This window comes from Ranitomeya imitator, chromosome 1 (assembly GCF_032444005.1).
Source record: "Ranitomeya imitator isolate aRanImi1 chromosome 1, aRanImi1.pri, whole genome shotgun sequence".
Taxonomy (NCBI): Eukaryota; Metazoa; Chordata; class Amphibia; order Anura; family Dendrobatidae; genus Ranitomeya; species Ranitomeya imitator.
Genome location: NC_091282.1, coordinates 13,819,837 through 13,845,343, shown reverse-complemented (window position 1 = coordinate 13,845,343; position 25,507 = coordinate 13,819,837). Strand labels below are relative to the sequence as shown.

General features: G+C 45.4%; 1 protein-coding gene across 1 annotated transcript in view; it reads left to right on the top strand.

Moving 5' to 3' along the window:
• LOC138657422 (zinc finger protein ZFP2-like) overlaps nucleotides 1–25,507 on the top strand; it is an 85,239-nt gene that overhangs the window by 27,936 nt on the left and 31,796 nt on the right. The window contains exon 6 of the mRNA XM_069745203.1: nucleotides 346–463. Coding sequence (XP_069601304.1) covers nucleotides 346–463 — 118 coding nt within the window. The remainder of the gene's footprint in view (nucleotides 1–345; nucleotides 464–25,507) is intronic.

Sequence of the window (25,507 nt, the reverse complement as noted above, 5' to 3'; positions counted from 1 at the left end):
CAACCATATGCTGTAACACCTTGCACCAGATAATATCTCCTGTGACCCCGGCATGGATCTACAGCAGTAAGTATTTAATTCAATGCCGCAAATGAATATAGCAAACATTCAGAAGGTACTGTTATATACCATTAAAGGGAATGTTGCAGGATGATGGGCAGCAGATGACAGGAAGCAGAGATTGTACCTGTGTGAAGAGAGGAGATGGATGTTAATTCCCGGCCGTCTCGATGCTTAGCTGCCGTGATGCTTTTCTGCAGGGATGCGCGTGCCTGACCCCACACATGTGCCCCCCTTAAGATGCTCCTAAATGTATTGTGCTGATTGTTACATCTGATATATCAGGAGGAAGATCCGACTAAGAATAAAGTGAAGGAAGAGACAGAAGAAGAAGCGATGACGAGGGGGGATCAGCCGTGTGTGAGTGACGGGAAGGAGGAGATTCCGGGAGATGTTTTCACAGGTATGTAATAATGACCGGCACGTGATGATGATGATGACTGACATGTGATATTGTAGTAAAATCTCTGACATGGATGGAAATGGGGCTCCAGGGACATGGGAACATCATGGGGAAGACGCCTGGACACATCTCTGACTCCCAGGTCACTACTGTGAGCAATGTTGTCAGAGTATTGCGCCACTTTTATGGACTGACAATAAAACATGCAAAACCGCAGATAAAATGGAATTTACAGGAGTAAAAGGTTAGGAAACATCCTTTCCTGTATGACTTGTTTACATGGCAAAATGAATAGGAGAGAAAAAAAACCTCCTCCACCCCTTAGGCTGTGTTCAAACTGTTTTTATTGCATTTTTGCGCTTTTTCAATGGTGAAAAAACACTGTAAAATCACTGAAAAATGTACATGCTGCTTCTTCAAAAAATGCAGCAGTTTTCCATTTGTCGAGAAAAAAAAGGAATCGTGTGCATGAGATTTCTGAATTTCTGGGACTCGTAGACTGCTGAAGCCTATGCACTAAGTGCAAGACCTATCAACAATGAGAAGGAGGGAATGTAAGACCCCCTGGAATATACGTAGAATAGGGCCTCAGAAAACATTTCATTTAGAAGGAGTGGGACTTCTGAGGCCAAGAACAAGGAGTCCCAGATCCAGGGGCACGGGATACAACTAGCACAACAAGGACCTTCAGGCATCGGACTCCATCTAAGGTGGGCGCCAGTTCCTCCTGTGCCGGCTCAGAGCCTCAGGCAGCCCACAAGGCTTCACACAGATCAAAACTGGGGGCTCAAAACATGTTTTTATCTCCTTGGAGACCTTTGCCAATGAATATTCATGTGGGGGAACGTTCTCCAACCCATCCTGGGGACAGAACACCACCAGTCCTTTGTCCATTTATTCACACAGGAGTTACATTTGGGTCTTTCTCCCATTGTATTGTTATAGCTGTTTTTCATTCTGACCCAAATGTCAGCTGACAGATCACTAGTGAGACCAAATTGTGGAGTTACGCCCATCATTTTACAAGCGCGCTTGGAGACAAAAAGACACCTCACACATATCCTGTGAGCAAGTCACTTTTATCTGATCTATAAAAAGCCAAAGCAATGTTTTATACCATTTACACATAATGCATTTCAATGTAACTCATGTAGCCCCCACCATCACCCAGGGTCATACTGACCTTTAATCTCTCACGTACCAAATAACATGTTGTGACTGAATATGGAGAACATACATGATAAGAAGTGCAGTCTCCTTGAAGAGGAGACCGTCAGACTACTGCGTCAACAGATTCTAGTAATTCTAACACTTAAAGAGGCAAAAGGCACTTAAAGGCAAGGTAGTTAAAGGCAAACTATTAACCCTTCTATATCAATTTCCCCCTTTTGTAAATGGTATAACCTCTGCTACGGGGTCAGCTGATGTCCACAAAGGAGCTACTGTCTCATCGGTCTAGTACCCACAAGGGGACTTCCTACCTGCTTCACCCATCCACCCTCAGTGTGGACACTCACCTCCCCTGTCAACAGTGGCCATACGGGGCCTATGATATACTACAGAAGGTTCAGCCTTAGATTTTTTCTACACCTACATTATTCCATAGCTTAGGTAATACATATATTTGTGCTTTTACGGCTACATAAAACAATAAGCAAAGCAACAAAATTTGCATATAAGTCTGTAAAACACCAAAAATAATCCATCCCGCTAAGCCAATTGGCTGGATTAAAAAGCAGTCTCTATATTGTATTAGTCTCATTAAGAGCCTTAAGGAACCACGAAAATCTGAGTCCAAGTCTCACTGTGCATGCAGTGTGGTGTTAATACCTTCCTTGGGTCCTGGGGTAAGGCTAAGCACAGCATAGTCCTTGCAGATACTGGGCTGTGTGCACAGATCCAACAGTCCAGCAGTTTTTGTCCTTCCGCGTCTTTTATAAGAAAAGCAAGATGTTGAATAAGTTTGTTTATCCAGTGTCTCTGTAAGGTGCAAACATCCTACCACTGCCAGCAAGGTGATTAGGAGAACCGTCATTCTGCTGGTGAAAAGATCTTTTTGCAGTGACTGGCATGGATCCAGGTGGGCTTTCCCTCAAGTTTCCCTGAGGTGAATGTGGTCAGCTGGACTTTAAAACGGGCCGTCAAACCGTGGATCTAGGCTCCTTCTCACGTGTCTGTGTATGACCACCAATCACCTGGATTCAGCTGATGTATGTCTGTGTATGACCACCAATCACCTGGATTCAGCTGATGCACGCCTGTGTATGACCACCAATCACCTGGACTCAGCTGATGTACGTCTGTGTATGACCACCAGTCACCTGGATTCAGCTGATGTACGTCTGTGTATGACCACCAATCACCTGGATTCAGCTGATGTACGTCTGTGTATGACCACCAATCACCTGGATTCAGCTGATGTACGTCTGTGTATGACCACCAATCACCTGGATTCAGCTGATGTACGTCTGTGTATGACCACCAATCACCTGGATTCAGCTGATGTACGTCTGTGTATGACCACCGATCACCTGGATTCAGCTGATGTACGTCTGTGTATGACCACCAATCACCTGGATTCAGCTGATGTACGTCTGTGTATGACCACCGATCACCTGGATTCAGCTGATGTACGTCTGTGTATGACCACCAATCACCTGGATTCAGCTGATGTACGTCTGTGTATGACCACCAATCACCTGGATTCAGCTGATGTACGTCTGTGTATGACCACCAATCACCTGCATTCAGCAGATGTACGTCTGTGTATGACCACCAATCACCTGGATTCAGCTGATGCACGTCTGTGTATGACCACCAATCACCTGGATTCAGCTGATGTACGTCTGTGTATGACCACCAATCACCTGGATTCAGCTGATGTACGTCTGTGTATGACCACCAATCACCTGGATTCAGCTGATGTACGTCTGTGTATGACCACCAATCACCTGGATTCAGCTGATGCACGCCTGTGTATGACCACCAATCACCTGGATTCAGCTGATGTACGTCTGCACTGGCATTAGGATCTGGAATGGATGAAAACACATGTTTATGCACCACATTAAGTCTTTTCTGTAAGGTCTGGACATGGGCTGTCATAGCACCGTGTTGCTTTTGTAGCACCTGTGGGAAGTACAGACCGGCCTCTGGCAACCTACTAAACAGGACTTCAGAAGGACACAAGCCTGTCTTTCTATTTGGAGTGTGTCTGACTGACATGAGTGCAAGAGACAAACACTCTACCCCGCTCTTTCCTGTGTCTGCAGTGGCCTTTGATTTTCCAGTTTAAGTGTCCCGTTTAGTCTCATCACTTTCCCACTACTTTGTGGTCTATATGGTGCATGATATGCTTGCTGTACTCCCAGGACCTGCATGACTTCCCTCATTATTTCTCCCGTGAAGTGTGTGTCCCTATCGCTGTCTATGGTTTCTAGGACACCATACCTGCAGATCAGTTCTTTCATTAGTTTGTCTGCAGTCTCTTTAGTATTTGCAGATTTTACCAGATAGGCTTCCAGCCAACCAGAGAAGAGATCTACACATACTAGGATATTTTTCACACACTCCTACCTTGGGTAGCTGTATGTAGCAGTCTCTGAAACGGGTAGAGAGGCCTGGGTGTCGCTTTCTTAGGGATTTTTACTGTTTTACCTGGGTTGTGCTGTGCACAGATGAGGCATGACCGTACGAGCTTTGCGGCTGCGTAACTGAAACCATGAGCGATCCAGGAGGCATCTTGTGTTGCTTGCGCCATGATTGGGAGCAGGGATCTTGGTATATACGATTTATCCTGATTCTCCCATACTCTTTCTGAGTTCAGCTCAGCTCCCATTCTCCCAGTGTTCCTTCTCTGTTTGGGCAGCTGGAGGGATTTCAGGACATCTAGGCTCAGTGTGGCTGGAATACGCTGACTCCCCGCCACCGTCCACTGCTCCCTACGCCGCCTTGCTGCTACTTTAGCAGCCTCGTCCGCCCTTTTGTTGCCCTTTTCCTCCACAGAGTCACCGTCCGTGTGTGCTTTTACCTTGACGATGCCAACCTGGACTGATAACGTCAATGCCTCCACTAATTGTTTCACCAGCTCTGCATTTTTAATGGGCTTACCGGCTGATGTAAGAAACGTTCTGCTTCTCCAGATAGGGCAATAATCATGGGATGTTCCCCATGCACAATTCGAATCTGTGTAACTGTTAGCGACTTTACCTGCAGCAGCTCTACACGCTTCAGTGAGTGCCTTCAACTCTGCCTCCTGCACCGACATGTGAGGAGGGAGTGGTTCAGCTCGGATTACCTCATGTGAGGATACTACTGCATATCCAATGTAGAGTCGCCCATTCTGGTGGTATCTGAAGCCATCTACAAAAATAAAAAAAACCTCAAAATATGCATTAGGAACAGGTTTTTTCTTCCCACGAACATATGTAAAACCCACTGTCTCCTGACTCATCAGTTCCTATGCAGTCATGTTCGTGCGTCATGTCAACGTCATGTCATGTTCTCTTTCCCACCTGCCAATGCTGTCACCAATTCCCCCTTTTCTGAATCCGCAGGCAGATGAGTGGCTGGATTCAGAACATTACGTCTTTTGAGGGTGACATATTCAGGAATTAGTATTAGAGCACATTCAAGTCTGATCTGTCTATCCATAGACAGATGTTTTGGTTGAACTTGTACGAGTATGGCATTAATGTCACGTGGGGAACAAATTGTCAAAAAGAAAAAGTCAGTGTGATCTCACATGCCTTTCAGTAATACAGCAGCTCTTACAGCACAGACTCATGTAGAAGACCCTCTAATCACTGGGTCTAATTGTGCTAGTAAGCTATCGGTCTCTGTTTCTCTCCATGTTGTAGTGTCAGTACTGCGGTAGCATGTCCACCCTGCTCTGTGAAAAATAAGAAAAATGGCTGATCCTAGTTTGCAATGTCTGACACAATGAGCAGCTTGAGAGAGTGGAAGGAATCAATTGCTTCTTGAGTGAGATTGTAGGGTTCTGATGGCAAACAGTCATAGAGTGGGTGCATCATTTGTGAAGAAGACCTTATCCGAGGCCTACAGTAGGCCACCAAACCTAGAAAAGTGAGTAGATGCTGGTGTGACCTGGGTAAAGGGAGATTTGTATTGCCTGTTTTCTGTCTTCAGTCAGGTGTCCTTCAGCAATACAATGTCCTAAAAATGTCACCTTTTGTTTGCAATCACGTGAGACTCTGCAACCCTTTTCTGCCAAAAAACACAGCAAGGAAACTGTCCGGGCAGCAGAGCAAGAGGTCACCCACGTACTGTAATAGTACAATCTGTGGATGAGGTGGTTGCCACTGCTCAAGAATCCCTACCATCGCTGTTGAATAGATGGTTGGGGAGTTCTTTCCCCCTTTGTGGGAGGACCGTCCAACAGTATTGTTTACCTTCGTGAGTGAAAGACAAAAGATACTGACAGTCAGAGTGCAGTGGTACAGAGAAGAATGCATTTGCCAAATCAATAACGGTGAAACATTTTGACGTCGCGGGGATCTGTGACCGTACGGTGTGTGGGTTAGGGACAATTAAGGTCATACTCTCTGTAACCTCATTAATAGCTCGTTAGTCATGAACCATTCTGTAAGTGTCAGGGGAACCCTTGGGTCCTTTTTTTTTCTTACTGGGATACAAAGGGGTGTTGCAGGGGGAATGTCTCTGAACTAGAACCCCTGCCTTAACATACTCTTTAATATTCCTGCTCAGGGCCATTGATTTGACTAGACTTAAGGGGTATTGCCTTAACCAGAGAGGAGTGATTACTTCTCGTGATTTGTCATGACAGGGGGAATGGGCAGCCGACCCATATCAGATCTTCCCCTTGCCCAAACGGTGTCTGGTACCTGACTCTTTTCCCTGTCCTCAGACATTCTGGTGTCAGGTGTTACTTTCACTACTCTTGCCATATACACCATTTCTGCAATATTACACAAGTGTTTATATAAGTCACACATTAATGTCCAAATATTTATACCCGTATTTGATTGGGTAGAGTATCCCTTAAAAAAACTAAATTTGATTCACAAAAAGTTACCAAAAGAAAATTATATTTATATATGATTAAGAAAGATACTGAGTCATAAAACTGGGGGAGCACAATGCCATAGGCCACAGCAAAGCACAAGCTTGTTCTAAGAAAGTAGCAGCCCTATATAAATCCATAACTAACAGCTCCAAATACAAAAAGAAGGGATTTGAAAAATACCAAATATCAATGCCAGTTGCCTGTGATAAGGTAATAAGAACTGGAAAAGACAAATAAACAATGACTATGGTTTGAGCCAATATAATGAATGGCTAAAAAACTATATATCATATGAAGACAACCTAGAAATACACGGTAACTCTACCATCTTTGTGTAAGGAAACTACAAAAACTGTCAAAGGAATGGAATTAAGTGTAACTACAATAGGGCATGATTTACCTGTGGTATAATGTGCACGTGGAAGACCCTGGCGTCCCTCTGCCACAAGTGTTTATGTGAAAAGGGGACTTGTGACTGTAATACCCTCAGGAGAGCACTGTATAGTGCCTAGACAGCACTCAACTCTGCTCCCAGCAAATTCATAGGGGTATTGTCACTAACAATAAGTTTGTAAGCACCTCTTGGCTGTCTCGTGACTCTAATCTTTTCTTGTTTAGTCATAGGGGCTTCAGTCGCTTGTCCCCCTACCCTCACGTTTTCCACAGTCTCGTCAGTAATCATGTCTGGCAGTATCAAGTCTTTGTGTACTAGTCCCAGCTGCCCCAGTGTCGGTCAAGAATTCTGTCTATTTCCCTCCCAGCATTGGTATGGTGGTCATCAAGGCAGGACCAGGTCCGGAGGGGACAATAACAGGGCACAAATTTGTCACTGGGTTGTCAGTTTCCTAGTCTGAATTGGTCTGAGTGTCCATTTTCTCCACAATTCCAGCACTTCACTGTTTCTAAGTCCTTAGGTCCCTTACTACGTCTCTACTGTTTTCCTCGTGTTCCAGCATACATGACACGTCATCTTATTGTCCTAGTTTCTTCAACTCCTGAGCAACCTTCAGGAGGTCTTTGGATCTACATTTCTCCATTTAGGTCTGGCTGTCTGTACTGCGTTTCGTAAGCCTTTGTCATGCCGTCAATGAATGTATTTACCAATATTTTAACATCGAGTGGGTTTACTGGACTTTACCCCATGTCTGCCCATTTCAGCTGTAACCGTCCAGAGTACATCTCTACTCTCTCTCTCCTTTAGTCACATCTGTAAAAGTCTTAATTTGCATCCTAGTACGTCACCTGCTTTGGTGCTCACCAACTCTCTAGGTCTGCTCAGGTGCACTTATACGTCCATCATATTGTCTTTGTCTGTAAAATGGGAAAGGTTTGTTCTCAGGGTCAGCTAATCATTTTAGCGTAGCTAGCTAGTCAGAGGGCTTCCAGGGATAATACTCCTGTATCTGTCTTGGTCTCTGGTTATACAAAGGTATGACCGTAGCAGTAATGTGTCGGTCATAGTCGGACTTTTAAGCATGAAAACATTCATAATACACCTTACTTCTGTCCTGCTGCACTCTCTCAGATGCCATTTATTCACATGCTATTTTCCTCATTTGTCTGTGCCTTTTTGAACATCCAAACATCCATCCACTCACTGGCATTTTTGCGTGTTTTAATATTGGTCTCACATTTTTCACTGCTTCCTTTTTCCAATCTGTACAGCGGTTTTTGGATCCCATTGGGGGCCCTGACTGCACACAGAATAAGTTGCCCATGGCTTAACTTATCCGCTCAACAACACCGAGCAGGTGCACTACCTACCACTCGGTGGACTTAAAGGATTTTACCAAGCAGGTTCACCACCTACCACTCGGTAGATCAGCTGGCTAGCACAGCTCCATGGACGGCAAGGTTACACCACCTAATGCCGTAGACTGAATGTAGCAGGTTCCTCCGTACACTACATCAGCCGTGCAGTTGGCTACCTCCTCCATTGATCCTCAATTTGCTATATCAATCACTCAACTTGAAGCAGGTGAATCTTTTACCAATCTTTTCAATCACTTACAATTTCCTCTAAAACTAGGCACAGTTCTTTTCACTTTCAAATTCCAACTTGAACTTACGATATTTCTTTCTACTTCAATACATACAGTACTGTTGCTTTAAACACAATCTCTCAGCGCGTACTGAACCAAGGACAGAATATGCACAGCTCCATATTCTTCAGCGCAGCTGCATGGACCCCCCTTTCTCTGGCCTGCAGCACAAGGAGGAGAAAATCAAAAACAATTCGCGCAGGGGTTCGCCCCTCCCATCATAAACACAGATAAGAGCTTGTTGTCTTACACACACAGAAACAGAATGCAGCAGTTTTTGAGACTTAATCTCTACAAAATATTCGTTCTCTCGGGATTAAAAACAGTTTCTCTATACAGGCAGATCACTGCACAACTTGAATAAGCTGATTCTGACCGCGTCCGGCCAAAACACATATAGAAACCTATCCAATGTCAAACCATATATAACACGGGTTTCACTGAATCTCAGATGTAAATTAAATGTACATTTAAAATATCCACAACTCATTCATCCTGGACAATTAACAACAGTTAGATAAGTAATGATACTTATGTGATCACTCATACATACATACATGCTCATTCAGGGATTGTTGTTTCTTTTCCTTTCACTTTTACAAGAAGAAAATCCCTTATCTCAATCACGCCACCTAATTCAGCTCAAACTGCGCTGAATAATGTCTTCTGTCACATACAGAGGACCACACCTAACGGAACCCCTCATCAATCAGGGATCTCATTCAGAGTTCTCATAGACATACAAGGTTCAAACAGCCTGCCTATTTTGCACTTTGGAATTAACACAACTCTATACAACAAAAACTGCAGCAGTGTCCACTGACACTCTGAAAGCACTTTAAGGCCAAACAACAAAAACCATGGCCCTAATACAAAATACAGCTTCATATAATGTACTGCCAATCCAAAGTGACCAAAATAACAACACTGCACAGAGTCTATCCCAGCTCTGTATTACACACTACACAAATACACAACTAATTAGTATACTGACAAATGATACAGATAACAATTATCATCTTATAACTCTATTATTCAACTCTCATACGGACATAAATAGACAAAACACAAAACTCACTGGTGATGTGGATTCTTTGAACCATGTTCACAGCCTTTTACCCAGATGTATGGAGAGATCCAGATGAGAGATTGCAATTGCAAAACAGGTTGTAAGAATAACATTTCTCACCTTGCTGCAGCTGGTGTTTTGCGTGTCCAATCTCTCAGAAGCTCCCCCATACGGATTCCGAATAGGCTGGATACACGGCCCCACGTTGGGCGCCAAAACTGTTATGGCTGTTTTTCATTCTGACCCAAATGTCAGCTTACAGATCACCAGTGAGACCAAATTGTGGAGTTACGCCCATCATTTTACAAGCGCGCTTGGAGACAAAAAGACACCTCACACATATCCTGTGAGCAAGTCACTTTTATCTGATCTATAAAAAGCCAAAGCAATGTTTTATACCATTTACACATAATGCATTTCAATGTAACTCATGTAGCCCCCATCATCACCCAGGGTCATACTGACCTTTAATCTCTCACGTACCAAATAACATGTTGTGACTGAATATGGAGAACATACATGATAAGAAGTATGGTCTCCTGGAAGCGGAGACACTAAGACTACTGCGTCAACAGATTCTAGTAATTCTAACACTTAAAGAGGCAAAAGGCACTTAAAGGCAAGGTAGTTAAAGGCAAACTATTAACCCTTCTATATCAGTATGACGGCATCTTTATTTTTATTTTACACAGAGTTGACTCAAATCTAAGGCTTGCAGGCCGCAGTCACTTCTCCCTCCCTGCTTAAGGTTATTCCGGGGGTTTTATTCCTGCCGGGGTCATGATAACTAATAGGCACATCTGTATTCCCATGCACCCTTTCCACCCTAAAATGAGTATACAGTTCATGGTTTTTTATTTTTCTTGTTCTCCTCCTGCTACACCATATCAACAGGGTTATCATGCGGCCCTCGCAACAAATTTTTTTGAGCGCCTTCAATTACACATTTTGAAGGGCCATCAGGCAGCAGGCACTCATAATTTTTTGAGCGCCATCAGGTGGCACTCAGTCATACATTTTGGAGAGTCAGCAGGTGGCTCTAACGTTAAATTCATTTTCAGGGCTACATATTTTATTTATAAAAATAACACCGTGCAGTTTGCAGGTGGGAGCACAACAAACATGCTCATCCATGAGTCCCAGGAGACAAGTGATCCCACACTTGGACACTCTGAGGAGCGCGTCTTTACATTTCCATTTATTGATTCTGGCCTCTCACCCTGCACATTTCAAGACGGACATGAGATCGTACTGAAGAAGTATCTGTCCATGCGACCACAATAAGCCACACACTCCACAGAGGTGGCCTTTATGGAAGAGTGGGTAGAAAAAAGCCTTTACTTATACAAAAAAATTGTAAGGCTCATTTTGAGTTTGCCTAAAGATGTGTGGGAGACTCCCCAATTGTATGGAGGAAGGAGCTGTGGTCAGTGTTATGATGCGGTGGTTTAGGAGCAACATGGAACGAGCTCTGAAGGAAGTGGTAACTGTACTGACCGCAGTCCCTAAGCTCAACACCACACTAGAAGTAGCCGTAGAATGTACCTGTCACTCCCTAGACATCTCGACACAGCCTAAGAGCTAACTACCCCTAAAGATAGAAGCAGGAAAACTATCTTGCCTCAGAGAAAATCCCCAAAGGATAGATTAGCCCCCCACAAATAATGACTGTGAGTGGAGACGGAAAAGACATACACAGAATGAAACCAGAATGAGCACAGGAGGCCAGTCTAGCTAGATAGATAGGACAGGACAGAATACTGTGCGGTCAGTATAAAACACTACAAAAATCCACGCAAAGTTTACTAAAAACTCCACACCTGACTAAAGGTGTGGAGGGTAAATCTGCTTCCCAGAGCTTCCAGCAAGACAGAATTAATTCATACTGATAAGCTGGACAAACATAGAAGACACAGAACGGATAAGTCCACAATCTGTGGACAGAAAAGAGCAAGCAAGAACTTAGCTTAGCTGAACTGGTCAGGATAACAGGGAAATCCAAAGAGATGTGAATCCAACCAGAAACCATTTACAAGTGGCACAGCTGAAGGAAAAGCCAGGCCTAAATAGCCGAGCAGAAACGACGATCAGGTGGAAGCAGCTGAAGACAGCTAACTCAAAGGAGCAGCCATACCACTAGAAACCACAAGAGGTAGCCCAAGAGCAGAACTCACAAAAGTGCCACTTACAACCACCGGAGGGAGCCCAAGAGCGGAATTCACAACAGTACCCCCCCCTTGAGGAGGGGTCACCGAACCCTCACCAGAGCCCCCAGGCCGATCAGGACGAGCCAAGTGAAAAGCACGAACCAAATCGGTGGCATGGACATCGGAGGCAACAACCCAAGAATTATCCTCCTGGCCATAACCCTTCCACTTGACAAGATACTGAAGCCTCCGCCTCGAAAAACGAGAATCCAAAATCTTCTCAACCTCATATTCCAACTCTCCCTCAACCAACAGCGGGGCAGGAGGGTCAACCGAGGGAACAACGGGCACCACATATCTCCGCAACAAAGATCTATGGAAAACATTATGAATGGAAAAAGAGGCAGGAAGAGCCAAATGAAAAGACACCGGATTATAAATTTTAGAAATTTTATAAGGAACAATAAACCGAGGCTTAAACTTAGGGGAAGAAACCTTCATAGGAACATGACGAGAGGACAACCAGACCAAATCCCCCACACGAAGCCGGGGACCAACACACCGACGGCGGTTAGCAAAACGTTGAGCCCTTTCCTGAGACAACGTCAAATTGTCCACCACATGAGTCCAAATCTGCTGCAGCCTGTCCACCACAGAATCAACACCAGGACAATCAGAAGGCACAACCTGCCCAGAAGAAAAACGAGGATGAAAACCAAAATTACAAAAGAAAGGTGAAACCAAAGTAGCCGAACTAGCCCGATTATTAAGGGCAAACTCGGCCAACGGCAAGAAAGCCACCCAATCATCCTGATCAGCAGACACAAAGCATCTCAAATAGGTCTCCAAGGTCTGATTAGTTCGCTCAGTTTGGCCATTAGTCTGAGGATGAAACGCCGAAGAAAAAGACAAATCAATGCCCATCCTAGCACAAAAGGCTCGCCAAAACCTAGAAACGAACTGGGAACCTCTGTCAGACACAATATTCTCCGGAATGCCATGCAAACGAACCACATGCTGAAAAAACAATGGAACCAGATCTGAGGAGGAAGGCAACTTAGGCAAAGGTACCAGATGGACCATTTTAGAGAACCGGTCACAAACCACCCAGATAACAGACATCTTCTGGGAAACAGGAAGATCCGAAATAAAATCCATGGAAATATGCGTCCAGGGCCTCTCAGGGACCGGCAAAGGCAAAAGCAACCCACTAGCGCGGGAACAGCAAGGCTTGGCCCATGCGCAAGTCCCACAGGACTGCACAAAAGCACGGACATCGCGCGACAAGGAAGGCCACCAAAAGGACCTAGCAACCAAATCTCTGGTACCAAAAATCCCAGGATGACCAGCCAACACTGAACAATGAACCTCAGAAATTACCTTACTTGTCCATCTATCAGGAACAAACAGCTTCCCCACAGGACAGCGGTCAGGCATATCAGCCTGAAATTCCTGAAGCACCCGCCGCAAATCAGGGGAGATAGCAGAAAGAATCACCCCCTCCTTAAGAATGCCAACCGGCTCAAGGACTCCAGGAGAATCAGGCGAAAAACTCCTATAGAGGGCATCCGCCTTAACATTCTTAGATCCCGGAAGATATGGGACCACAAAATCAAAACGGGAGAAAAACAGGGACCATCGAGCCTGTCTAGGATTCAGCCGCTTGGCCGACTCGAGGTTAATCAGATTCTTATGATCGGTCAAGACCACAATGCGGTGCTTGGCTCCCTCAAGCCAATGTCGCCACTCCTCAAACGCCCACTTCATAGCCAACAACTCCCGATTGCCGACATCATAATTGCGTTCCGCAGGTGAAAACTTTCTGGAAAAAAAAGCACACGATTTCATCAAAGAACCATCCGACTCCCTCTGAGACAAAACAGCCCCTGCCCCAATCTCAGAAGCGTCGACCTCAACCTGAAAAGGAAGAGAAACATCCGGCTGACGCAACACAGGGGCAGAAGTAAATCGGCGTTTAAGCTCCTGAAAGGCCTCAACAGCCTCAGAGGACCAATTCGTCACATCAGCGCCTTTCTTCGTCAAATCAGTAAGGGGCTTAACCACACTGGAAAAGTTGGCAATGAAACGGCGATAAAAATTAGCAAAGCCCAAAAATTTCTGAAGACCCTTCACAAATGTGGGTTGGATCCAGTCATGAATAGCTTGGACCTTAACAGGATCCATTTCTATAGACGAGGGAGAAAAAATAAAACCCAAAAAAGAGACCTTCTGAACTCCGAATAGGCACTTAGACCCCTTCACAAATAAAGCATTATCACGAAGGATCTGGAATACCATCCTGACCTGCTTCACATGAGACTCCCAATCATCGGAAAAAATCAAAATATCATCCAAATATACGACCATGAATTTATCAAGATAATTACGGAAAATATCATGCATGAAAGACTGGAACACAGATGGAGCATTAGAGAGCCCAAATGGCATCACAAGGTATTCAAAATGGCCTTCGGGCATATTAAATGCAGTTTTCCATTCGTCACCCTGTTTAATACGAGCAAGATTATATGCCCCTCGGAGGTCAATCTTAGTAAACCAACTAGCCCCCTTAATCTGAGCAAACAAATCAGTAAGCAAAGGCAAGGGGTATTGGAATTTGACCGTGATCTTATTAAGAAGACGATAATCAATACAGGGTCTCAAGGAGCCATCCTTCTTGGCAACAAAAAAGAAACCCGCTCCCAATGGTGACGAAGAGGGCCGAATATGCCCCTTCTCCAAAGACTCCTTAACATAATTCCGCATGGCGGCATGCTCTGGTACAGACAGATTGAAAAGTCGGCCCTTAGGGAACTTGCAACCAGGAATCAAGTTAATAGCACAATCACAGTCCCTATGAGGAGGAAGAGAACTGGACTTGGGCTCATCAAATACATCCTGGAAATCCGACAAAAACTCAGGGACCTCAGAAGAGGGGGAAGAGGAAATTGACATCAAAGGAACGTCACTATGTACTCCTCGACAACCCCAACTAGTCACAGACATAGTTTTCCAATCCAGCACCGGATTATGTTCCTGTAACCATGGAAATCCCAGTACAACAACATCATGCAGGTTATGCAACACCAGAAAACGGCAATCTTCCTGATGTGCTGGAGCCATGTACATATTCATCTGTGTCCAGTACTGAGGTTTATCCTTGGCCAATGGTGTAGCATCAATGCCCCTCAAAGGAATAGGGCTCTGCAAAGGCTGCAAGGAAAAATCACAGCGCCTGGCGAATTCTAAGTCCATTAAGTTCAGGGCAGCGCCTGAATCCACAAATGCCATGACAGAAAAGGACGACAATGAGCAAATCGGGGTCACAGATAAGAGAAATTTAGGCTGTATTGTACTAATGGTAACAGACCTAGCGACTCTCTTAGTACGCTTAGGGCAATCAGAGATAACATGAGCCGAATTACCACAGTAGAAACACAGCCTATTCTGACGTCTGAATTCCTGCCGTTCTATTCTAGTCAAAATCCTATCACATTGCATAGGTTCAGGACTTTGCTCAGAGGATACTGCCATATGGTGCACAGCTTTGCGCTCGCACAGACGCCGATCAATCTGAATGGCTAGAGACATAGATTCGCTCAAACTGGTAGGCGTAGGAAAGCCCACCATAACATCTTTAAGGGTTTCAGAAAGACCTTTTCTGAAAATAGCAGCCAGAGCCTCTTCATTCCATTTAGTGAGCACAGACCATTTTCTAAATTTCTGGCAGTATAAGGCTAGGGTCACATTGCGTTAGTGCAACCCGTTTAGCGCTAGCGCTAGCGGGTTGCGCTAACGCAATGTTTTTAATGTGGCCGCGTCCCGGCGCGCCAGGAAACACCGGCGTGTCGCTAGCGCGTGCCGAACATGGCACACGCTAGTGCTGCGCGTTCCCATTGCTGTGAATGGGCGCGCTAACGGACGCGTTGCACGGCGTTAATTTCGCCGTGCAACGCTGTCCGTTAGCGCTTTCCCATTAACGCAATGGGAACCAAGCCTTACTCTGCCGCTTCCTGACCCTGACACAGGGCCAACAGTGTTTTCTCAGCATGCTCTACAGAGTTACAATACAATACAATAATCCGAGCGCTTGAAAAAATGCATCTACATTCAATAATGCCGGATCCCCTGACTCAAGAGAGAATGCCCAGTCTTGAGGGTCACCACGCAGCAAGGATATGATGATTTTCACTTGCTGAATGGGATCATCAGAAGAACGGGGCTTCAAAGCAAAAAACAATTTGCAGCTATTTTTAAAGTTCAAAAACTTGGATCTGTTCCCAAAAAAACAAATCAGGAGTAGGAATTCTAGGCTCTAGAGCCGGAGTCTGGACAACATAATCTTGGATATTCTGGACTCTTGCAGCAAGTTGATCCACACGAGAAAACAAACCCTGTACATCCATGCCAGAGCATATATCCTGCACCACCCAGATATCAAGAGGAAAAAAAAGACAGAACAGAGCACAGAAAAAAAAATGGTTCAGAACTTTTTTTTTTTTTCCTTCTTTTGAGATGCATTTAATTCATTTTTGGCCACTTGTACTGTTATGATGCGGTGGTCTAGGAGCAACATGGAACGAGCGCTGAAGGAAGTGGTAACTGTACTGACAGCAGTCCCTAAGCTCAACACAACACTAGAAGCAGCCGTGGGATGTACCTGTCACTCCCTAGACATCTCGACACAGCCTAAGAGCTAACTACCCCTAAAGATAGAAGCAGGAAAACTATCTTGCCTCAGAGAAAATCCCCAAAGGATAGATTAGCCCCCCACAAATAATGACTGTGAGTGGAGAGGGAAAAGACATACACAGAATGAAACCAGAATGAGCACAGGAGGCCAGTCTAGCTAGATAGATAGGACAGGACAGAATACTGTGCGGTCAGTATAAAACACTACAAAAATCCACGCAGAGTTTACAAAAAATCTCCACACCTGACTAAAGGTGTGGAGGGTAAATCTGCTTCCCAGAGCTTCCAGCAAGACAGAATTAATTCATACTGATAAGCTGGACAAACATAGAAGACACAGAACGGATAAGTCCACAATCTGTGGACAGAAAAGAGCAAGCAAGAACTTAGCTTAGCTGAACTGGTCAGGATAACAGGGAAATCCAAAGAGATGTGAATCCAACCTGAAACCATTTACAAGTGGCACAAGCTGAAGGAAAAGCCAGGCTTAAATAGCCGAGCAGAAACGACGATCAGGTGGAAGCAGCAGAAGACAGCTAACTCCAAGGAGCAGCCATACCACTAGAAACCACAAGAGGGAGCCCAAGAGCAGAACTCACAAAAGTGCCATTTACAACCACCGGAGGGAGCCCAAGAGCGGAATTCACAACAGGTCAGATGAGACCAAAATTGAATTTGGACACTAGGGAAAACCCTATGTCTGGTTTCAAACCACCACAGCTCATCACCCCAAGAACACAATTCCCACAGTGAAATATGGTGGTGGCAGCATAATACTGTGAGGATGATTTTTTGCAGCAGGGACAGGAAAAATGATCTGAGTCGAGGGGAAGATGAATGGTGCGAAATACAGGGATATTATTGAGCAAAACCTGTTTGTCTGTCAGTGATTTGATACTGGGATGAAGGTTCACCTTCCAACGAGATAATGACCCAAAGCGTACTGCTAAGCAACACTTTGGTGTTTTAAGGGGAAACATGTACGTTTTCTGGAGTCGCTGAGTCAGTCCAGACCTTAACCAAGGAGAATCTGTGGTCAGACTTGAAGATCGCTGTTCACCAGAGGAAACCATCTAACTTAAAGGAACTGGAGAAGTTTTGCCTTGAGAAATGGGCAAAAATCCCAGTGATTATATCAAGGTGGATGTTGAGATTTTTCTCTTAAACCCTTTCACTCCTCGAGTCTATTTTCACCTTCATGATCAAGTTAAATTTTACAAGTCTGACCAGTGTCACTTTATTATTATTATTATTTATTATAGCGCCATTTATTCCATGGCGCTTTACATGTGAGGAGGGGTATACATAATAAAAACAAGTGCAATAATCTTGAACAATACAAGTCACAACTGGTACAGGAGAGAGGACCCTGCCCACGAAGGCTCACAATCTACAAGGGATGGGTGAGGATACAGTAGGCGACGATAGAGCTGGTCATGCAGCAGTTTGGTCGATCGGTGGTTACTGCCGGTTGGAGGCTTGTTGGAAGAGATGGGTCTTCAGGTTCTTTTTGAAGGTTTCGATGGTAGGCGAGAGTCTGGTATCTTGTTGTAGAGAGTCCCAGAGTAGGGGTGATACGTGAGAGAAATCTTTTATGCGATTGTGGGAAGAGGAGATAAGAGGGGAATGGAGAAGGAGATCTTGTGAGGATCGGAGGTTGCGTGTAGGTAAGTACCGGGTGACGAGGTCACAGATGTATGGAGGAGACAGGTTGTGGATGGCTTTGTACGTCATGGTTAGGGTAATGGGGAGCCAGTGAAGGGATTGACAGAGGGGAGAGGCCGGGGAATAGCGGGGGGACAGGTGGATTAGTCGGGCAGCAGAGTTTAGAATAGATTGGAGAGGTGCAAGAGTGTTAGAGGGGAGGCCACAGAGCAGGAGGTTGCAGTAGTCAAGGCGGAAGATGATGAGGGCATGGACTAGGGTTTTTGCAGATTCTTGGTTGAGGAATGAACGGATCCGTGAAATATTTTTGAGTTGAAGGCGGCAGGAAGTGGAAAGGGCTTGGATATGTGGTTTGAAGGAGAGATCAGTGTCAAGGATTACCCCGAGGCAGCGAGCTTGTGGGACCGGAGAGAGTGGGCAGCCGTTTACTGTAATGGATAGGTTCGTTGGGGGGGTCGCATGAGATGTGGGAAAGATGATGAATTCTGTTTTGTCCAAGGTAAGTTTTAGAAATCTAGTGGAGACGAAGGATGAAATAGTGGACAGACATTGAGGGATTCTGGTTAGTAAGGAGGTGATATCTGGTCCAGAGATGTACAGGTCCTTCTCAAAAAATTAGCATATAGTGTTAAATTTCATTATTTACCATAATGTAATGATTACAATTAAACTTTCATATATTATAGATTCATTATCCACCAACTGAAATTTGTCAGGTCTTTTATTGTTTTAATACTGATGATTTTGGCATACAACTCCTGATAACCCAAAAAACCTGTCTCAAAAAATTAGCATATCAAGAAAAGGTTCTCTAAACGACCTATTACCCTAATCTTCTGAATCAACTAATTAACTCTAAACACATGCAAAAGATACCTGAGGCTTTTATAAACTCCCTGCCTGGTTCATTACTCAAAACCCCCATCATGGGTAAGACTAGCGACCTGACAGATGTCAAGAAGGCCATCATTGACACCCTCAAGCAAGAGGGTAAGACCCAGAAAGAAATTTCTCAACAAATAGGCTGTTCCCAGAGTGCTGTATCAAGGCACCTCAATGGTAAGTCTGTTGGAAGGAAACAATGTGGCAGAAAACGCTGTACAACGAGAAGAGGAGACCGGACCCTGAGGAAGATTGTGGAGAAGGACCGATTCCAGACCTTGGGGAACCTGAGGAAGCAGTAAATGGGCTACAGGTGCCGCATTCCCCAGGTAAAGCCACTTTTGAACCATAAACAGCGGCAGAGGCGCCTGACCTGGGCTACAGAGAAGCAGCACTGGACTGTTGCTAAGTGGTCCCAAGTACTTTTTTCTGATGAAAGCAAATTTTGCATGTCATTCAGAAATCAAGGTGCCAGTGTCTGGAGGAAGACTGGGGAGAAGGAAATGCCAAAATGCCTGAAGTCCAGTGTCAAGTACCCACAGTCAGTGATGGTGTGGGGTGCCATGTCAGCTGCTGGTGTTGGTCCACTGTGTTTCATCAAGGGCAGGGTCAATGCAGCTAGCTATCAGGAGATTTTGGAGCACTTCATGCTTCCATCGGCTGAAATGCTTTATGGAGATGAAGATTTCATTTTTCAGCATGACCTGGCACCTGCTCACAGTGCCAAAACCACTGGTAAATGGTTTACTGACCATGGTATTACTGTGCTCAATTGGCCTGCCAACTCTCCTGACCTGAACCCCATAGAGAATCTGTGGGATATTGTGAAGAGAAAGTTGAGAGACGCAAGACCCAACACTCTGGATGAGCTTAAGGCCGCTATTGAAGCATCCTGGGCCTCCATAACATCTCAGCAGTGTCACAGGCTGATTGCCTCCATGCCACGCCGCATTGAAGCAGTCATTTCTGCCAAAGGATTCCCGACCAAGTATTGAGTGCATAACTGAACATTATTATTTGATGGTTTTTTTGTTTGTTATTAAAAAACACTTTTATTTGATTGGATGGGTGAAATATGCTAATTTATTGAGACAGGTTTTTTGGGTTATCAGGAGTTGTATGCCAAAATCATCAGTATTAAAACAATAAAAGACCTGACAAATTTCAGTTGGTGGATAATGAATCTATAATATATGAAAGTTTAATTGTAATCATTACATTATGGTAAATAATGAAATTTAACACTATATGCTAATTTTTTGAGAAGGACCTGTAGATCTGTGTGTCGTCAGCATAGAGGTGATACTGAAAGCCATGAGATTCTATGAGCTGTCCCAGGCCAAAGGTGTAAATGGAGAAGAGCAGGGGCCCAAGGACTGAACCTTGCGGGACTCCGACAGATAGGGGGCGAGGTGAGGAGGTTGTGCGTGAGTGGGAGACGCTGAATGTCCGGTCTGTTAGGTATGATGAGATCCAGGATAGGGCCAAGATTGTGATGCCAAGGGATGAGAGGGTCTGTAGTAATGGGGATTCTGGTTAATAGGGTGGTGATATCTGGTCCAGAGATGGAGATCTGTGTGTCGTCAGCATAGAGATGATACTTTATGAGATAACACTGGAGCGTTTCAAGGTATCCCCAGTGATTCAGAGACTGTTTATTGTGACACGTTGTACTTTATATTCGAGGTCAATTTTGGTAATTATTTTTCGCGTTTACTTGAAATAATCGATCATTTGACAAAAAAAAATTAGAAAATGTTGCAACTTTGAATTTTTATGCCTACAAGTTACATTTACCATATGTCTACTTTACTTTATTTTTTTAAACATATTTTTTTTGTTAGGAAATTGAAATCGTTAAAACTTAATCAGCAATTCCTAATTTTTCCAACAAAATTTTCAAAATCATTTGTTTAGGGGCCACATCTCATTTGAAGTGACTTTGAGGGGCCCATGTGACAGAAAATACCCAAAAATTACACCATTTCAAAATCTTCACCCCTCAAAGTGCTCAAAACCACATACAAGAAGAAACATTTAGTAGCTTCATAAGAATTAAATAAATGTGGAGGGAAAACATGAAGATTTTATTTTTCCCCACAAAAACATTGCTTTAGCCTCAAATTTTACAAAAATGGACCATACAATTTGTAGCGCAGTTTTTCCTGAGTACATCGATACCCCATATGTGGTAGAAAACTACTGTTTGGGCGCACAGCAAGGCTCGGAAAGGAAGGCGCACCATTCGACTTTAGGAAATCAAAATTGGGTGTAATAGATGGCGGACCCCATGTCATGTTTGCTGGGCCCTTATGCGAACTCCATATACAGATTACCCTCAAGTGACCCCATTTTGGAAATGACACCCCTTTGAGAATTTATCTACAGATGTAGTGTCTATTTTGACTCCATGGATCTTTTCCATAAACAGGCAGCAGTGGATGTTGTTGAGTGAAAATTGCAAACTGCCGTAGTAATGACCAATACATTGTAGTGACCAGGACATTAAGCCCAGACCGTGCACCCATAAATTAGGCAGGCTCTAATCGCAACAGAAATGCCAAACATTTGGGCACTAAATGTGGTTTATGCACACTGGGGGGCATTTGAATTTAGGAGTGCAGAATTTGCTGAATTTCTTTTTGGGGCTAGAAGCCAATGTGCTTTTGCAGAACCTTTGTACTATCAATAACGTGAAAGCCCCCTATATTTCCATTGAGAGATGACAGACCTGAGTGGATTGAGTAGAAGCTTTTGTTGGGCCCACTTTGCTTAACATTTTGGATCTCATTTATCCTGCACTCTACACTGAGCACTTACTTCGGGTTTCCATCTAAATCTCCGAGTGACGTTATTCAGGTGACATGACTGACAGGTCCATTCACTATAATGAGGCAGCCGAGTTACTCTGTCGAAAAAGACAGACACCGCCGGATCATAAGCCACACGGTGTCCACACTGCCTCTATCTGTCTCATTATATGGAATCTTCCCCCGGGGTTTCTGTCTGAATCGCATATTTCAGAGATTTGCACAGAAGCCCTGGCGTAAGCGCTCAGTGCAGAGCTCAGGATAAATGTGAGCCGAGCCTTACTGCGATGTTTTTATGTTTGGCTTCTGTCACACACTAAAATACGCTTTTTATTGCAAAATAAAGTTTTCACATCACCATATTTTGAGAGCTATAATTTTTCCATATTTCGGCCCACGGAGTCATGTGATGGCTTATTTTTTACGGGACGAGTAGACGTCGGCACATGACATTTTTTTTGTTCACTTTCTATTCCGATTTTTCGGAGGCAGAATGAACAAACACCAGCAACTCAGGAATTTTTTTTTATGCCATTCACCATGTGGTAAAATTGTTAAAGCAGTTTTATTCTTCGGGTTAATACGATTACAGCGATACCTCATTTATATAGTTTTTTTTTTTCTTTTTTGTTGGCGCTTTCACACAATAAAAATATTTTATAGAAAATATAATTATTTTTGCATTGCTTTATTCTAAGAGCTGTAACTTTTTTATTTTTCTGCTGATGGAGCTGTTTGGTGGCTTGTGTTTTTTGCAGGGTTAACTAGTGGGACAGTTTTATAGGTCAGTTCATTCTGGATGCAGAATTACCAAATATGTGAACTTTATTTTTGTTTTTACATAAATATACCTATTTCTCCTTCGCCACATTGGGGGACACAGGACCATGGGTGTTATGCTGCTGTCACTAGGAGGCTGACACTAAGTTGAGACAAAAAAGATTTTGCTCCTCCCCTGCAATATACAGCCTCATGCTGGCTTCCAGAGACCCAGTTCAAGCTTAGTGTCCGTAGGAGGCACACTGGATTTAAACCTTCTATTCCGGACGAAGGGCGCGACGGATTCTTTCATGTTCCGATCTCCGACGAACCAACAACAGGCGAGCACGGGAGTTTTACCTCTCCGTATCCTCTCCTGCGGCGTGGGAAGCCACTGCCTGAGCTGATTCTAGGGGCGACGGGCCCCTTTCTAGGGACCGATCTCCCCCCTTCCTTATCAGACGAGCACTGGAGTGTCACCTACAGTATCCTCTTCTGCAGCCAGGCCTAATTGCCGGACATTCTCCCCTGCCCACCAGGTTTTCCCTCAGCTGTTCAGAGGCACCTTGCATTGTGGCGTCCGTGCAGCCCCCACTGCATCACCACTGACAGAGCGGATGATGGAAGGAGGCGGACGGTTCCTCTCCACCCCCCTTTTTATGGGGATGGTGGATAGAGGCTTCCCCCAACCCTCCACCGTCCTATTTCACCCCGGGCACAGCTCACCTGCAGTGAGCTCCTCTGCATCCCCCCTCTATTCGGGGGAAATGCCATGTCATGTGGGGTGGGGGTCGGTCGTCCCAGCGGTTCAGGAAGGCTCCTTCACTTTTGTCAGGGTCTCTCTTAGCGGCCGACGCTCCGCGACCTCGCGCTGGGCCGAATCCGCAAATTTAGTCCCCGGCTTCGGCCTAGCACAGGCCGGATTCCGATAGGCTCCGCCCCCATTTTCACGTCATTCTGCGGCTCCGCCCCCCGGTCCTGGCGCTTCTCGCTCTCTGCGAGATTACCCTCCCAACCCCCGGCAGCCATTTTTTTTTTCCTCTCTGCACGCCGCAACTTCAGCTCCTCCACGTGCAGCGTTCTGAACGTCGGCTGTCGCTCCATCTGCGCCGCCACTGCTCCTCTCTCTCTGCGGGACACAGGACCACGGGTACGGAGACCACGTTAGTTTCTCCCTTGCAGCGTCGCCCTCGCTTTCCCTACAGACCCTGAGCACTATCATTTACATTAGGGTACACCATGTCCCAGTCAAGGACCAGAAAGGCCACCAAGGTGCATACTACCTTTTTTTACTGCGTGTACCACCTGCCATGCTCCACTCCCTCGGCCTCAGAGCTCCCTTCTCTGCCCAGCCTGCGATGCCCCATGTGCCCAGGAGCCCTCCGCCGCCACCGACCCCAGTGTATCTAGTCCCCCTGAGTGGGTCGCGTCACAGTCCGTGGATTCGCTAGCCAAAGCGATTAAATCCATTCAGGACCCCTCTGGGGAGTGGGGTTCTCTTTTTCCTGGGTTAAGAGACCCCTCAGTAACAGGGGAATCGTCGGCCAGCAGGGGCCGCTCTCACCGGAAAGAGGCACGGTCATCCAGAAAACGGATCCGCACTACCTCCCCTGAGCACTCACCGCACCAGTCAGCCTCGGGTAGCTCCTCTTCTTGCTCACCCTCTCTGGGGGCCCGCAGCGATCACGACTCTGAATATGAGTCGGATGCATCCTTAGACCCGGATGCCCCGGAGTTTAGGTCTACTGTCGACTCCCTCATCAAGGCAGTCAATTATGCACTAAAAGTGAACGATGACTCTAATTCTGCTCCGGACCATTCCATTTCCTTTACAAGAATCAAGCGTTCACATAAGACATTCGCCTCTCACCCAGATTTCCTGGATATAGTCAGGCGACCCAGGAAGCGTCCGGATAAGCGTTTTACAGGCAAAAAGGCCCTGGAATCGAAATATCCTTTTTCAGCAGATCTTGTTAAAGATTGGACGGAATCTCCACTAGTAGATCCTCCGGTTTCACGCTTGGCAACCAAAACTCTCTTATCCGTTCCTGATGGTGCTTCTATTAAGAATCCCACAGAACGCCAGCTAGATTCTCTAGCTCGCTCAGTGTACGAAGCCTCAGGTTCCTCTCTATCTCCCTCCTTCGCTGCGGCTTGGGTTGCCAAGGCAATGGTTTACTGGGCAGATGCCCTCACGAAATCCATTCAGGAACAGGAACTTCCGTTTGAGGTGGCGGATCTGGCCAAACAAATTGCCATGGCTGGAGATTATGTGATGTATGCGTCCCTCGACGCAGCGGACTGTGCAGCAACTGCGGCTTCCAACGCCATCACCATTAGGAGAGCTATCTGACTCAGAGAGTGGCGTGCAGATTCCTCCTCAAAGAAGTCTCTGATTTCCCTTCCTTTTCAGAGCGGGCGTCTTTTTGGAGAAAAGCTAGACCAGCTTATTTCCGACGCTACAGGAGGAAAGAGCAAGTTCCTCCCGCAACACAGGCCCAAAGCTACTTTTCAGCGACAACAGTATTTTCGCTTTCGGCCCTTTCGCAGAGGCTCATTCTGGTCCAATTCTGCCCCCTCATCCAGATCAGATCGATCCGCACGATCAGACAGAGACTCTCAACCTTCTTTCAGGCCGAATCAGTCCTGGCGAGGAAAGCCTAGGCAACCCACAACCAGAGGGTCCAGGCCTGCCAGATTCCCTCCACAATGACTCGGGGACTATTCCAGTCGACACCTCCAAAAGTAGGTGGACATCTGCTTTTTCAGCAAGTCTGACTCTCCGTCGTCCACGACGAATGGGTCAGGGATCTGGTGTCATCTGGCTACAAAATAGAATTCTCCGCCTCCCCTCCAGCACGTTTTTTCCCCTCTCATCTCCCCAGTTCGGGAGCTCAGTCTCGCACCCTTCACTGCGCCATCGAATCTCTCC